Here is a 16,496-nt window from a genome sequence, read left to right as displayed (position 1 = left end):
TAATGAAATAGGGATTACTCTTCTGTATAAAAATTAAGGAAAAAGGAATATAGGCAAAGGTAAAAAGAAAATAAGATTTTAGACTAGATCAGTAAAAAATGCAGTGTTGATTGGTTTCATTTATTTGAATGAGTGTCATGCATAACGGTTATAATTTTCAAGTTTTAAATTAGGATTGTGTAACATTATAAAGTATAAAATGGTATCTAAAAATGTCAGAAATAATGTCTGAGACTGAAATTGGGATTTCTCAGGGGTTGCAGGTTTAAGTTTATGATTCCAGAAATAACCTAAGGGAAAATATGTCTAGCGCTTGAACTGACACTGAGCAACACTGGTACTTGAATTTCAGGTTTTAAACACACACACGCACATACATCAGTGGTTCATATTTGTTTTTTTAATACTATATGGAAACTTTTTTTTTTGGTCTTTTCTCAAGAAGTCAAAGCTTATGAAACACGTAAAGTGCTCCAAGTTTAATGCATCAACATAGCATTCCGTGGAAGAAGAACATGCCTGGTGTTCTGAGCGTGTATTTCAGAGCATTGGCCTTTTGCTGGTCCAAAGGAGTAACATGTTCTCAGGGGCTTGAGTTTCTCCCTTTGGAGGCAAAATTTAGCTCAGTCATTCCTTAGTACCTTTCACGGCTGTGGTTAATATTCATTTTCTTATCTCTCCTAGAAGTGATTTTTCCACTTGGCTGAACAAACCTTTTGTCCACCTAGAATTCAAAATGTCTGCAGCTAATAAAAAGGCAAAATCGTCAATTTTTTTAGTACCAACTCTTCTTTGTTATTCTCAATTTTCCTATATTCATTGAGCTTTGGATAAATATCGATCGTGTCATCCCTTTCTATAAAACATGGGAACTCTAAGCTGCAAGAGTGTTGCATGGATGTACCTGAGTGAATCAACAACCTGGAAATCAGAAATAGACAGCAGAGTGGGATGGGTTAAGTGTGAGGAGTCACTCAGTTGGTCAGGAAAGCCAGGCAGGAGAGGCAGACGTTTTGCAAAACAGTGTTGTGTTATAGTGGTATAACAACTGGTACTTGGTGGGTTTCAGGGAGGTAAGAGGAATAGGATGGAGTGAGGAGAAACAGGGAATTGATTCTGCAGGTCCCAGAGGAGGAAGGGAAGGATAATTCTGCATGGAAGAACTAGGAAAATCCAGTTGCCAGGACAAGGGTGCAAATGAGGCTCTGGGCACAGAAACAAGGTGTCTGCCAGTTTGTTGAACCCAGGGCATGGGGGCAGAGTAGGACTAGAGGCTGACATACATGAATGCTCTTCACCATGCCCATGACAGGGTTGGTGAGCAGAGCTGGGGACAGGGCTGAGTGTGGAGGTGCTAATCAGTGATCCTCGGAATAAAGAAGAGTTGTGTGATCAGATAATCCAGCTGGCTCTGTTTTGTTTTCCACACTTCCCAATTTTCTTTGCCACTAGTGTTCCCCTCCCTGGTTCCCTGGTTCAGTCCCTCCTCACTTCATAGCTTGACTTTGCTCTCCCTACTCCTTCAATTCCCATTCCAATTCACACTGTCCTCAATTCCAGATAAAACCTCAAAACCTGCCATTTTGTATCTTGTCATTCTGCTCACCCACCCACTAATGTGGTGAATTTAAACCCTCTACAACCTGCTGCCATCTTACTTCCCCAGTCCTTAACTTTCAAGAATCCCCATTGACAGACTGATCAACTCAGATCTTCTTATTGAAAGTTTTTCAAACATTTCCCCAGAAGACATCCCTGGAAAGCCATGTATTGCAGAAATCCTTGGAAAGCCATGCATATTCGTTATATTGACCATAGAATTTGAAACCCAATGCTTAACTTCGGAGGTGTCTTCTACATAGCTCAATGTTCCTCCGTTACTTGTGTTTTAAAAAGGGATCAGAAGTACTAAGTTGCTTTCCAGAGATTCCTTGGGAATTCATGAGCATCTATCCATTCTGTGTCTTAGAGAATGATTAGAATTATACAAATCAGGACAACTTAATTAGAAAAGATATTGTTAAAGAGCTGTCTTCCAAGAATTTGACCTCTGAAACTTGTCTTTCTCACTGGCCCACTTTCTGGCACTTGCGTCTCCTGCATCTTCAAGGCAGTATTGCTAAGCGGTTAAGAGAGGACTGAAATCTCTGTTCAGCTACAGAGGGAAGAATTCCCTCAGTCCTTGTAGAATTGTAAGGTTCCAATGGATAATTTTTTATTAGCTACTTGAGTCAGGGGCCATATTTTCCCACAGCCTCTAGCACAATTCTTTGTGAGCTTTTGAATACCAGGCCCATCACCTTTTATAGCTTTTATACCTTGCACAACTTACTTAGCTCCTCTGTACTTCGGTTCTTGAACAGTGAAGCAAGAGTTATAAAAATCACTACCTCAGAGGGTTGCTGTGAGAATTACACATAAGATAATTCATGTAGAGAATGAAGCGCAGTGTTTGACTCACAGAAAGCACTACATGTACTTGAGTTAATCTGATTATTGTCACCCATTTACTTCTTCTTGTATCTATCCTCACATTCTTTCTTCTTCAGTACTTAAACTTTCCTTGTAGAAGAAATGGAAGTGCTCATCTATCTTTGCCTTTTGTGTGAGATATTGCTGGTCATGTTTCTTGAAGCTCTTTAGTAAGCGGCTTGGCTTTTTTTTTTTTTTTTTTTTTTTTTTGACAGTTTTGCTCTTGTTGCCCAGGCTGGAGTGGAATGGCACATTCTCAGCTCACTGCAACCTCCACCTCTTTGGTTTAAGTGATTCTCCTGTCTCGGCCTCCTGAGTAGCTTGGATTACAGGCAGCTGCCACTATGCCTGTCTAATTTTTGGTGTTTTTAGTAGAGACAGAGTTTCACCATGTTGGCCAGGCGGTCTCAAACTCCTGACCTCAGGTGATCTGCCCACCTCGGCCTCCCAAAGTGCTGGGATTACAGATGTGAGCCACTGCACCCAGCTGGGGCTTGGCTTTTTTTGACCCTAACTGTCTACTCCTAGTTTTCCTCTTACCTCTTTTCTATTTATTTAACTTGCTATTGTGTCCTCCTCCTCTCCAGAAAGAGGCATTCCCAAGGTTTGCTCACAGGTTCTTCTCTTTCTTCTGTATTCCCATCAGCTTTAGTAACTTCAACTATTATTTCTATCTATTCTTTCATTCCCTTGCAACCCTGACCACTTTTTTAGAGCATATCTACCTAGAAAACATCCATGACTTTTCCTTCACTAGCATCACGTTGGATGCCAAATGCATCTTTCCTACAAATCCACTCCACCTGAAAGAATAACAGCACTTACTTTTTACTTTTACTGTGTGCCAGACAGTGTTCTAAGAACTCTGCTTGAGTATCTATCTCAACACGAAAAAGTGGCAAAGTTGAGGTTCAAGTTCGAGCAGGCTTACTCTATGTTTGTACCTCTTGACTTGCTTATTTCCACAAAGGCTGACAGCCTTCCATTCACTGAATCTTGGGCCCTCAGTCACCTTGACTCCCCCCACATTTAATGAATGGAGAGAGCACATGGAATCTACCTGCGGTGAAAAATCTCTTTATCCAGTCTTGCTACCATCCTCCCTTCCAGACTTTTGTTCCTCTTGCCTGAATTACTGACGTAATTCCTCTCTAGTCTTCCTGTTGCTATGTTTTCTGTACATCAGTGTCCTTCACACATTTCTTCTATTCAAACAAATTTAACTTCAGAAGCCCCAAATGTAGAGCAGACAAAGGCAGTGGGGCTCTCATTGAAACTGGGAGAAGAACCCAGATTTCCACCTGCTCTAACCCAGATTTCCACCTGCTCTGTGTTGACTTTGTTCACCATTGAGCCGGATTCTGGATAATTTCCTTAAGACATGGCTTTGAATGCATTCTTCCCTATTCTGAAACACAAGGTCATGCAAAGCCCCATCCTGTCTTTTCCTGGTTTGTTTTTGTATTCTCACTCCTCCAATTCAGACTCTAAACTCTAGTCTAACTGAACTAGACTATGCAGTTTTCTCAAACATCTGCAGTTTCTTTCTTCCTTATCTCTGAACTTCCACCACAATTTCTGTCTACTTAAATCTTGTCCATCCTTCTGAAGCAACAGCTCCTGCAGCAATCTTCTACCTGTCTGCCTGAACCAGTCTGGCCTCATCTGAATCCTCAGAGCACATTGTGCCTCTTTTTGGCATCCACATTCTGTTTTCTTTTAGGGTTATTATAAGCTTGTGTTCTATTTCCCCTGATGATGACCTCTAGGGGATTACCCCCATGTAGATATGGGTTCAGCACACAGCCTTGAACCTAGATCCACCAAACACAAACATTTGCAGATGGTGAAAAAAATTCATTCACCCAACAAATGCTTACTGAGTATTTGTTAAGCAAATTTCTTTGCCCTCCAGATACACCAACGTCCCAGCTGTTATGGCCTGATGGCGGGTATGGGTACATGTAAGCAGATGTGGTAAGTTGCTCCTTCCCTGAAGAAGGATGAATTTCATATAGCTTTGGAATTTTTAGAGGAAAGAGATTATCGAGTCCAACTGACCCGAGACCCTTGTTTTAATTCAAAGAGATTAACTGATTTGTTCAAAGGCAGTGGCCAAACCTGGATGAGTCCTGAGTCCTGTTCTCTGGGTACTTACATCACAACTCTCAAGCCACTTCTGACTGGTCTCTAAGCATAAGATCTTGTTGATTTAGAAAAATGGGAAAAGCAGAGAATATTCTTTGCAAAATTCTCTTTATATGTACATTTATTTTCTCTGAAGAATTTTTAAATGATCAAGTCTTTTCTCTTTCCCTCCTCTATTTATCTCCCCTCAAGCCTGTTTTCAACAGTCATGTGAACAATTTATGCAGTTAAGTATTGCTTTACTCCTCATTACAGTTAATAAATTACCTGTGACATCTCCTAGACCTTGCAAGTTCCTGAGATTGGGGTGGTGGAGGGAATCTTCTCCCATATTCTTTATCAGGTACAGGTTTTTTGTTTTTAAATCAGGTTCTTTATCTAGTTTCAGCTGTCCTATGTGATTAAAGTGTACTTGAGTACATTTTAACAAGTCAGGAAGATAGGGTTGCAGTGCTCAGGTCCCAGTGAGAGGAGTTTACATGACATACAATATGATCTCATTTTAAAAAGTCATACCTATATGTAGACATACATGTATTTTGATATTTATTGAGATGTCATGGGATACATAAATGCCATTAGGAGATCTGAAAAAATTGCAATAAGTATTGACATGTTCTGTAAAGTATTTTCAATGCAAGGAGAATTTTAGGAAAATTTAAGCAGTAAAGATATTCTTGGTGTCAATCACATTTTTTTTTTTTCTTTTTTTTTTTTGCGTTTGTTTTGAGACAGAGTCTCACTCGGTCACCCAGACTGGTGTGCAGTGGCATGATCTCAGCTTACTGCAAGCTCCGCCTCCAGGTTCAAGCAATTCTCCTGCCTCAGTCTCCCAAGTAGGTGGGACTACAGGCGCCCACCACCATGCCTGGGTAATTTTTTTTTTTTTTTTTTTTTTTTTGTATTTTTAGCAGAGACCAGGTTTCACTGTGTTAGCGAGGATGGTCGGATGGTCTCAATCTCCTAACCTTGTGATCCGCCCGCCTGGGCCTCACAAAGTGCTGGGATTACAGGCGTGAGCCACCGTGCCCAGCCGTTGTTTATCACATTAGCTGATGTAAGGGTGAGTTGGAAGAGGGCAAGGGAGGAAAGGGTAGACCAACAATTATGCTTAATGACTCAACAGTGGACAACATAGCAATGGGCATTAGAGGGTTAGCTTCAGGAGTCAGACGCTGGAGTTAAGTAGAAGGCATTTTGGGATAGATCTTAATAGCATTTCCCCTATCTAGGCTTCTTTACATGACATTTGAAAAATGTGGAATATACTGTTTGGCTACAGAGGGAGGAATTCCCTCAGTCCTTGTAAAATTGTAAGGTCCCAATGGATACTTTTTTTATTAGCTACTGGAGGCAGGGGCCATATTTTCCCACAGCCTGTAGCACAATTCTTTACACATAGTAGGCACTCAATAAAGATTTGTCAAGTGTATGAATGCACAGGGTTTTCATAAAGGCACGATCCAAGGCTGTTCAGGTGGTTCTTACTCCATTTTTATTGCCATTCAGAACTTACAGCTCCCATAGCAACAATAACTTGTACCCCTCAAGCATATGTAGTATTTAGTATTTCTGTATGTGGTGTCAACTTTCATGTCATAATATACTATATATGTAACTGGTTAAGTTACTGTTGTTGTGGGAACCATAGGCTTTTTCCCATCTAAAATAAGCCCTTGCTAGCCATCCTTGTGTATGCAGAGGTGACAACTACACAACCTTTCCATGCCTAACTCCTCTCACTGACCCTGGGCCTCCTGTTTGGTCGACACATCCAATGACAAGTTTATGTGCTTATTGTAATGACAATGCTCTGCTTAACAGTCTTTTTTGCTAGTAACGCTGTGACATTAATATTTTGAACGCCCGCTTTTAGATTTATTATTGCTTTGTTGGGAGTACCATTTTATTACACATACATTTTGAAAAGGGGATCAATTCAAGAGTCAGTCTGGTTATGAGATGTTCCTAGGCGTGATGGCATAGAACAAATATGTTGTCTTATCCTGTCTCATGCTACCAAAGATGAATTGTACTTGCTTTGTTCCCATAAAGTAGGTACTACAACTTTTTCTTTTCTGTTCATAATGAGAGATTTTTTAAAGGGAGCTTCTTGAAACCTGGAAAAATAACCAATCCTCATTTTAGTTCATTTTGTAAGTCATCTTTGTGAATGGCAAGCTAAGGAAAGTGGACAGTGGGCAGTGAAGGGTCAGTTAGGGTAAGTCAAGTGGAGTTAAATGCTTCTCCTCTCTAGGTGCCAGCAAGCATGTCTGGGGGGACATGGAGCACAGTGTTTAAGCAGATTGGCCTTGAGCCAGCAGATTTCTGTTTGTGTTACTTGAAGCTTATAGATATACTCTTGGGAAAATCCTCAGAATATGTGTGCTTTTCTAAATGGGAAGCCTCTTACTGTTTAACACTGATTCACTTATAAGGGTTTCACTTGTAGTGATCACTTGGACTGTCTAGTGAAGCAAATACAATATTTTTACCAATATTTATTACACAACAGCCACTAATATCAGACTGCTTTCCACTGTCTATCTTCTGCTAAATGTTCTCTTCATTTCTTCTACATTTCCACCCTCTCCATTTTCTCAACACACACACACACACACAACTTATAATGACATATTAATCTCTCTTATGCATTCATAGCCCTGGCCTCAAGACCGATTTTTGTTTCTCCCAATGCTATAAATTGGGTCACTCAAACATATTTGTTGAAATGGAACAAAAACACTCTGATATTTTGTTTTTAGAGTATCTAGAAAAGATCAGGGTCAACAGAGACTTGTCTTCCCACTCCTGTCCTTTTCGCATCTTCTCTGCCCCATGCACACGGTCTCCTGTGCACTGTTGGTCCTTCCTTATCAATAAAGTGGCCTTTCGTTTTCCTTAGACCTCCCAACACCTTTGTCCTTGGTGAGCTAAAAATGACCTGCCCAGTGTTGTTTGTTCAGATAATCTGTAACTGAATTCATACCTAGGTATTAATATGTGAGTAATCATGCAGTATTTATCATTTAAAATGAGTTTTGTGGCATTACAGTATATTATCCTTAAAGATTAATTTGACCATGGGAATTCATATTGGGAAGGTGAGAGAGATGTCTGTGAGTGAATAGTTCCTTACTTCTTAACTGTGTGACCTATCAGGTCACTTTTCTACCTTGATGTTCATGATTGTGCCTACATTGTTTGTAAATAGTTTAAAATGACTTATGGGTATAGCAGTATCAAATTTCTGTAATGAGACAAAATATACTAGAAAGAGCATTCTTTGACACAGACCATTTTGATGGTTTTTTTTTTTTTTTTTTTTTTGTATTGGGTTAGAGTTTAGAAACAAAGAGTTGATAATAGGTGATGTATTATTTAGTTCATGTGATTTTTATCGAATATTTGTTATGGGCCAGGCATCTATCCTGGGGATAGAAGATTACTAAGATAACTGTGGTCCCCGTTCTCAACTAGATTGCATTGTAGACAAGCAAACAGAGGAGAAACAAGTAAAAAAATCAAAGGAGACTCTCAGTTTGTGATATGCACCAGAAAGGAAATGAAAATTATTACTAAGCTAGTGAATTATGATTGAGGATGGGAAATCTACTTTAGATGAGGATATGTGGGAAGACCATGTATGAGCTATCTCCTAAAGGTTGCATGGTCAACCTGTTGACCACAGCTGCTGATGCCATTGGAGAAATGGTGATAATGGTGGTGGTGGTGGTGATGGTGATATGATGTCGATGGTGATGTAATGATGATACAACGGTGATGGTGATGGTGATGTCGGTGATGGTGGTTATGTGATGGTGATAGTGATGGTGATGCAATGGTGATGGTGATGGTGGTGATGCGATGATAGTCATGGTGATGTGATGATGATGCTGATGGCGATGGGGATGATAATGTGAATGGCGATGGAGATGTTGGTGATGGTGATGATGTGGTGGTGATAGTCATGGTGATGTGATTTGTTGGTGACGGTGATGGTAATGGTGATTATAAGCCACAATGGGGTTTAAAACTAACCTGTGGTAAAAATAACAGGGCTATGTCAAATGTAACTCCTTGACATATTATCAAAGAAGACCTAGAAATAATAACAGACAGGATGATACTAAATAAGTTGTTTAATCTTACCTTTGGTTTTAAACAATTTACTCTTGAATGTACGCTTTGTGTGTGGCAAAGGAGCAAGCAGTACTTCTAGAATTTATGCATTTTCTTTGATAGGTAATGAATTCTAGGAGAAACAAAGTGATTGCTATTACTCTGTTTTTCCTTAGGCAAAATCCAGATTTTGAAACCAATTTGTTAATATAAGGTTGATTTTGCCTTGAAATTAGTGATTTACAAGTTTTGTTGTTGTTGTTTTCGAGACAGTGTCTCGCTCTGCTGCCCACGCTGGAGTGCAGTGGCACAATCTCAGTTCACTGTAGTCTTTGCCTCCCAGGTTCAAGCAATTCTCGTGCTTCAGCCTCCCAAGGGGCTGGGACTACAGGTGCTTGCCACCATGCCCAGCCAATTTTTATATTTTTAGTAGAGACGGATTTCACCATGTTGGCCAGGCTGGTCTCAAATTCGTGGCCTCATGTGACCCACCCACCTCAGCCTCCCAAAGTGCTGGGATTATGGGTGTGAGCCACCACACGTGGCCAGTGATTTACAAAGTATTAAGGAGGAAAATAACATTTTAGGGCAATAAACTGATTACTGACTTACTGCTTTGGTAATTTACTGATTTGATCAATTTCTTCAACTGACTACAAGTGGTTTTTCCCTTTGGGAGAATTTTTGAATATTTTTTGATGCATATCTTCTTCCTGGCCTTGACCTTTCCTCTCTTCCTTTTCCTCCCTCTCCTGCCAAAATGTCCTCAGCATAGAAATTCCTGTATGATTTAGTATTGTTACACTATGAAAAGAACATTTTAAAATTTACTGAGTTGCTATTAGTTATATTAAGCCTCATTTATAATCTGTGGGACGGCACTTGTGGAAAGCCAGCACGATTTAGTTATCTTCATTTCTGAATCTGGAAGACTTTAATGACATGGAAAGAATCTCAGTTATTTAGTTAACCAGACAAAGCAGATTGTAGTACATTTGTACTACTTGCTTCTGTTTTATAAATAATACAGAAAGATGAGATGCATATCTAAGTATTTATGGATGTGTACAAAAAGCTATCAAGGATATACTAAAATGTTAATCTCTTACTTGTAGTATATTTTGAAAACATTCTCTTTTTTTTTCCTTTTTCTAACTTTGAATTTAAATTCTAAAGTTCAAAGGCAAAAAGACTATTTTTGAAATAAACCACAAAAATAATAAGTTGTTTTCACCTTTGACCTAGTAATTCTACTTTTAGGAAATACTCAGAGACCTGGATAAAGAAATTATATTAGCACTCACACACAAAAACGAAGCATCTGATGTCTTAAAAGAAGGGAGTGATTGGGCCAGGCATGGTGGCTCACGCCTGTAATCCCAGCACTTTGGGAGGCCGAGGCAGGCAGATCATGAGGTCAGGAGATCGAGACCATCCTGGCTAACACGGTGAAATCCCGTCTCTACTAAAGATTAAAAAAAAAAAAAACAAAAATTAGCCAGGCGTGGTGGTGGGCACCTGTAGTCCCAGCTACTCGGGAGACCGAGGCAGGAGAATGGTGTGAACCTGGGAGGAGGAGCTTTCAGTGAGCTGAGATTGTGCCACTGCACTCCAGCCTGGGCGACAGAGCGAGACTCCGTCTCAAAAACAAAAAAAAAAAAAAAAAAAAAGGAAAGGAATGATTAAGCATATTAAATCCATAAATCATGTAACATTAAGATTGTTTTCAAAGAAATTGACCTGGGTATATGCTTATGATATAATGTGTAATGTTAAGTGAAAAAAAAAATAGCTTATGTAGTATTGTTCTAATTATGTAAATTTTAAAAGTGTAGAAAAAAAGACCATAAATAAATAACCAAACTTATGGCAGTGACAATTTTTAGGTTTGGGGAATCATGTTTTTTTTTAACTTTTCAATGAATAGACATTCCATTTAAAATGAGATATACATACAAACGTTTATATATTTTTTTCAAAGAATCAGAATAAAATCTCTGATAACAATTCATTTTGATGTTTTGGTAATAATTGGGAAGGCCTAGAACATATTCCTTTTCACTGTGTTCATCCAGTGCCTTAAGGAAACAAATAACGAATATGAGCCTTGAATTTCTTGGACACTTCTTATATACAGTTTAAACTTCACAGAAATATTTTTAAAAATCTCAAGCTTTAGGGAGATGGATTATAAAAGCAGCTATAGCTTGGACATATTATTGTCAATATGAGTATTCGGCACATTTGATTATCAACATAGTCAACTCTACTCAGTTGGTCAGGATTGTTCAATCAGATTGATAGACAATGGAGATTTTCCTGTTTCCTTGCATTCTGGACATTTTGAATGAGAATTGGTTCCACTAAATTGGTGCCTCTGTTAAGCTCCAGGACAAGCCCAGTGAATGAGCTGACTCAATTGTTTAGGCATCTTTGGACCTCTGAGTTAGGGGAAGAAAACTGTGGACTAGCAGTGCCTGTGCAGAGGAGGCCCTCAATAAATAAATGATGGCCACCTAAGGCACATTTGGTCTTGTCCACACTTCATCCCACAGTTTAACCTGGAAAGATGGTACTTTATGTATGTATATTACTTACATGAATGGTACTTTACCGGGGCTAAAAAGTAAAATAGGAGGAGTAGTTGTATTAACAGTAATAAAAAATACACTGAAAATCAGGGCTGCCAATTATTGGTGCACCTGCTGTGCTCCAGGCCCTGAAAGAGATGCTGGCATTTGTCTTCTCGTTAATCAGTGATGCCGCCCTGATTTGCTACAGGACTTGCCCTTTCTTGAGGATTCTAACATGTAAAAAGACACAATAGCCAGGCTCTCAGCACATATGGTGTCTAATGCCCTTCAACCCTTTCCACCTCTTGTTTTTGGTCTGTGCCCTGATGGTTTTCCATCTCCGTCCGTGGCAGATGAGATTCAAGGTGAGAGAAAGAACAAACCCTATAAGGTAATTCTGTCACTCACCTCATCTTCATAATCTTCCCTGAGCTTCCTCTGCTGCTCACCCTGGTATTGATCGTGTCACTGGCTATAGCAGACCAAGGCAGGGGGCTGCAAACCTTTCCGTGCAACCCTCGCCAGTGCGCCTGTTTCAGCTCCAAGAAGAAAAGCCTGCTGTGAAAACAATCAGTGCATTTGCTTTAGATCTAAGTGATTCCAACTAGGTCGATGCTTCATGCTGATGTGTTGAAAACATTTAAAAAATTTCTCAGAGTTTGATTTCCACGGGAACATTGTGGCATGTGTCTCAGTGTCTGCAGTTGTTATTTTTCAGGAACGCAGCTGACAACTGCTTCCTGCCACAGCACACAAAAGCAGTAGGAAAACGGAGGCTTTTGTCTGGATGGATATTTACTATAAATGTTTTTTGGGGAAAGGGAGAAACCTCTGTGTGTGTGTGTGTGTGTGTGTGTTGTGTGTTGTGTGTCTGCGCGCATATGCGTGCATGCCCGCGTGCTCGTGTATGTAGGTTGGGTTGATAGCCACATGCTCTCTTGACCTGCCGTCAAAAAGATTTTTGTTTCTGTTTTCATGTTTGTTTTTTTACTCCTGAAGTGAATATGATCCAATGCTGATAGGGTATAAATGCAAGAGAATGAACTACCCTCTGGTTTGGGTTTGAGTTTTGAGATTTCCTTTGTTTTGGCACTGACGTACCTACAGAAATCATTCGTGATAATGCTAAGAGTTGCTTTATCTTCTAAAGGATCTAACAGATCTCTGCAAGTTTATGTCTATATCCAGAAACAATTGGACCTTTTCGTCACGTTGTGGCATGCAGCAGTAAAATGGACATTATGAAAGGGAGCTATCCTCACACAAATTCATATGTGTTTAATCTCTGACAGAAATCTGGGATAATATTTAATTGTAGAATCTAAGATAACAAGTTTTCCACCTGAAAAGTAATCTCCCTAAAGAAAAGGAACACTGTGCCAGCATATATGTGGTGTATTGGTATTGGGGGGACACCAGAAGGGGTAACGGGCCCAGCCTAAAAGTGTTGGAGTCAGGGACATGGACAAGCATCTTATACCTGATCACATTTTTAAGTCCCCATTCTAGTTATTAATAATAGAGTTGGGTCGGGCGCAGTAGCTCACACCTGTAATCCCAGCACTTTGGGAGGTCGAGGCAGGCGGGTCACCTGAAGTCAGGAGTTTGAGACCAGCCTGGCCAACATGGTGACACCCCATCTCTACTAAAAATACAAAAGTTAGCCAGGTGTGGTGACTTGCACCTGTAATCCCAGCTACTCGGGAGGGTGAGGCAGGAGAATTGCTTGAACCTGGGAGGCGGAGGTTGCAGTGAGCCGAGATCGTGCCACTGCACTCCAGCCTGGGCAACAGAGCAAGACTCAGTTAAAAAAAAAAAAAAAGATCCTAGGATTTGTTTTAAAAATATAGAACAATGTACCTACAATCCACACCTTCAAAATTACTTCTTTATTTAGAGATAAAGTTAGAGGGCTGACATTGGGGCTTCTTATTTTCCCATGTAGCTCCATGGGAGATCTATGGCTACGCCAAAGTCAGAGCCTAGGTGTTCAGTGTTCTATCTGCCAAGTCTTGTAAAACGTATGTGTGTCATTTCAGCTGAGTTTTCTTTGCAATGTCATCATTTAAATAAAATGTTGGGGTTTTCTTCTAGGCATGAACTCTCTTGGGTTGTGTTACCCTGTTTGCTGTTTACTGTCAAGATGCTGAAAGAATGTTCTTATAATGATCCAAGAGGAAGTGGCAAATGAGTGCTCTTCTTCAGGTATTTTGTTGATTTTTCAGAATGCCTACCAATAGGAAATTTCCGCAAAACTACAATCTGTGAGTTTATTGTATGAAATTGGAGGGAAATCATTGTCATGTTTCCTTTTGTCAAATGAGTGAGATTCCCTTTTGTTCTGATATGCTGCTTCTCCAAAATGTTAGATTTATTTTATGCTAGAATTATTCCTTAATTCATAAGCTGTATCCATGGGTGGTATTACGGTTTGTTTTACTGAACACCTACATTGAATATATATCTCTCTCCTTACTGTTTACATACTTGACCATTAGAGTTTACATTCTAAATACAAGCTGCACATAAATAACCTTTTATGGAATTTTATTTGCTATTTTTATATTTCATTTTAAAAAATAAGGCAGATGTGGCTTTTATGGGAAAAGATACTCTAGATTTTTGAGTATTACTTTACACTTCTATTTCGAGATGTCTGTAATTAGGAGGCCTAAAGTATTTTGGGGGAATGTTGGGTCAGTAACACTCCCAGTTTCCTTATGAAGGAAGTGGGAAGAAGATTTCAATGGAATGTATTCTGTCTTAAAGGCACAGAAAACTTGAAAGGAGACCTAGGTCATTGCTGATGGGTCTAGGAACAGAATTTATCTCCAGTTTTCTAATTGCTTCTTTTAAAATTAGATACATACTTTTAAAAAATGGGGCAACCATTCAGAATGTCTTGGTCTGTAGAGTTTTAGACTTTTAGAATGCTGGGGATAATATAATCAATTGATTCTACCATGATAATGATATTTTGCTGTTCCATAGCATAAAGAAGACAACATTTATGTTAAACATGGTCCGTTCCTTTCTATTAGCAGCATTTGTCTATAAACACCAAGGGAGTAGAGCTGCTGTAAGTCGAGTGGAGGAAATAGTTGTAATATGTCATCTTTCCAATGTCATTTCATTCATTTAAAAAATGAACTCCTTGGGTGTGCTGTAGAAACACTATTTGTACTTTAAATGTACTATCAAGAGCCCTATTTGTAAAGAATTTATGCACTTAATGTATGTACTCAGCTTGTCAGGTTACTTTGTTTCCAGATTTTTTCCCCTCAGAGCAATGAGAGAGTCCTCATGAGTTGCAAAAAGAAAAACCATAGGCTTATAATAAGCTTATACTGGCTCATGTGTGAAGCTTAGCCTACTATAGATTTTCCAGAAAATCAAATATGGATGTAGCGGAAATATCTTTTCTGGCTAGGAGAAGTGACTCATTATGAGACAGTTAACTGTACATCTCTTGGGAGTGTCTTTAAGTAGTTGCTTAAAAGCCAACGTTTAGCAGCAGAACCTTCAGAGAGGCATAACCCAATGCTGGCCGTGTACGAAAGCGGCTTTGCATGAACATTTCCCACAGGAGAATGTTTCAGACAGGGTGTGGAAATGGCAGGTGAATGAAGGTCTCTTCCAGCTAACTGGAAAAGCATGTTTTCAGGAGAGTGGAAGCTATAACTATAAAAATGAAGGTGAACATACTGAAAAAGAAGTGGATAAAATTAATTTTACAGAAATGATAACATGTTAGATGTTGTTTAGCAACTTTTAATGTTAAATCTTTCTCCAATGCCTTGGGTAATACAAAGACAAGTTTTATGAACATCTATGTGCAAGGCAAGTCTTAATTCACCTGATAAATCCTTGTGAAATATGTGTGGAATCTTATGGATTCAGAAAAAACTGAATTTTTTTTCATTCTTTGTCAATTTATCTTTTTTCTTTGGTCACCTCCACATGTTGCTATTGCTTAGACCCAGGAAGAAAACTGCAAGATTTTTTTTTCTCTCTTTTCTCCCCACAAGATTTCCTCCTAACTTCAAAGGTCCTGTGGATCATTCTCTCACAAATGTTGGAGAGCTCTTTTTCACAGTTGGCTATACAAATACATCCTGGTTTAATAAATGATGGAGCCTCCTACTGCTTAGTTTCCTTTTGTCGAAAGTGGAACTGTTTCCGCGAAGCTGTGGCTTGCTTCTTGCTACTGCTATTGACTCTTCTTTTCAATTAGTTGGAGTCAAGAGCCTTTGGGCAGAAGGATGGTACACCATAGATGATCGTCTTCCTCCTTGTGGTCTCCATTCAGATGACCACTGAGAATATTTAGCATCTTGCTTATGAATTTAAAAAAAATATGTCAGTAACTCTGTCAGAATATTCTGTTTTGTTCAGGAGCAGAATTTTTAAAATATATCAATGCCTAATAATTTGTTATTCTTAGAATTGATTTCCTTTTTTTTAAAATATGATGACTATTAATGGTACCTGTAGGTTTGATTTTATGTACATATTATATATCTATATTATATATATGTAATATATAGATATATAATATCTATATGTAATATATCTATATATAATATAGATATATAATATCTATATTCTATATAGATGTGTAATCTATATTATACACAGATATCTATATACTATATCTATATTATATATTATATATCTGTATACTATATCTATATTATATATAGATGAATAATACATCTATATTCTATACAGGTGTATATGATTACCTATATATAATGCAGTATATACTGATTACCTATATACAATACAATGTATACTATATAATAACAAATATTTATTGAATCTCCACTGTGAGCCAAGCAGGATTCTAGTAATGTGGGATATGATATAGTAATTCCAATTCATTGGTTTAATACGATTTATTAAGTGCAGGATCTATGTGTTTGATCACTAAGCTAGGACATGGGACAGAAAGGAAGACACAGTTTCTGCTCCAAAAAGCTCATAGTCCCATGACAGAGAAAATACAAGATGGTAAACTAAAAGTTGTAAAATCATGTAAGCACAGGAGCATTTTAAAAAGGTTAAAAACAATATAGTCCCCCCCCACCTTACAGTTCAGTAGAAAAGACTTTAGCTAACCAAAGTCAAATATTTATATTTACATAAATGTAAAACAGTGGTAAGTGTTACCATGGGGAG

General features: G+C 38.7%; 1 protein-coding gene across 2 annotated transcripts in view; it reads left to right on the top strand.

The window, feature by feature from the left end:
- Window positions 1-16,496, top strand: part of POU6F2 (POU class 6 homeobox 2) — a 501,581-nt gene that overhangs the window by 15,649 nt on the left and 469,436 nt on the right. Inside the window, exon 2 of one of the 2 annotated variants that reach the window (XM_073008947.1) lies at window positions 13,410-13,520. The exons of the other annotated variant lie outside the window; for it this stretch is intronic. Within the exon in view, the coding sequence (XP_072865048.1) occupies window positions 13,503-13,520 (18 nt within the window). The 5' untranslated portion in view covers window positions 13,410-13,502. The remainder of the gene's footprint in view (window positions 1-13,409; window positions 13,521-16,496) is intronic. 2 annotated transcript variants of the gene reach the window in all.

The sequence above is a fragment of the Chlorocebus sabaeus genome, chromosome 21 (assembly GCF_047675955.1).
Source record: "Chlorocebus sabaeus isolate Y175 chromosome 21, mChlSab1.0.hap1, whole genome shotgun sequence".
Classification (NCBI taxonomy): Eukaryota; Metazoa; Chordata; class Mammalia; order Primates; family Cercopithecidae; genus Chlorocebus; species Chlorocebus sabaeus.
This window is presented reverse-complemented; position numbering and strand designations above follow the sequence as displayed.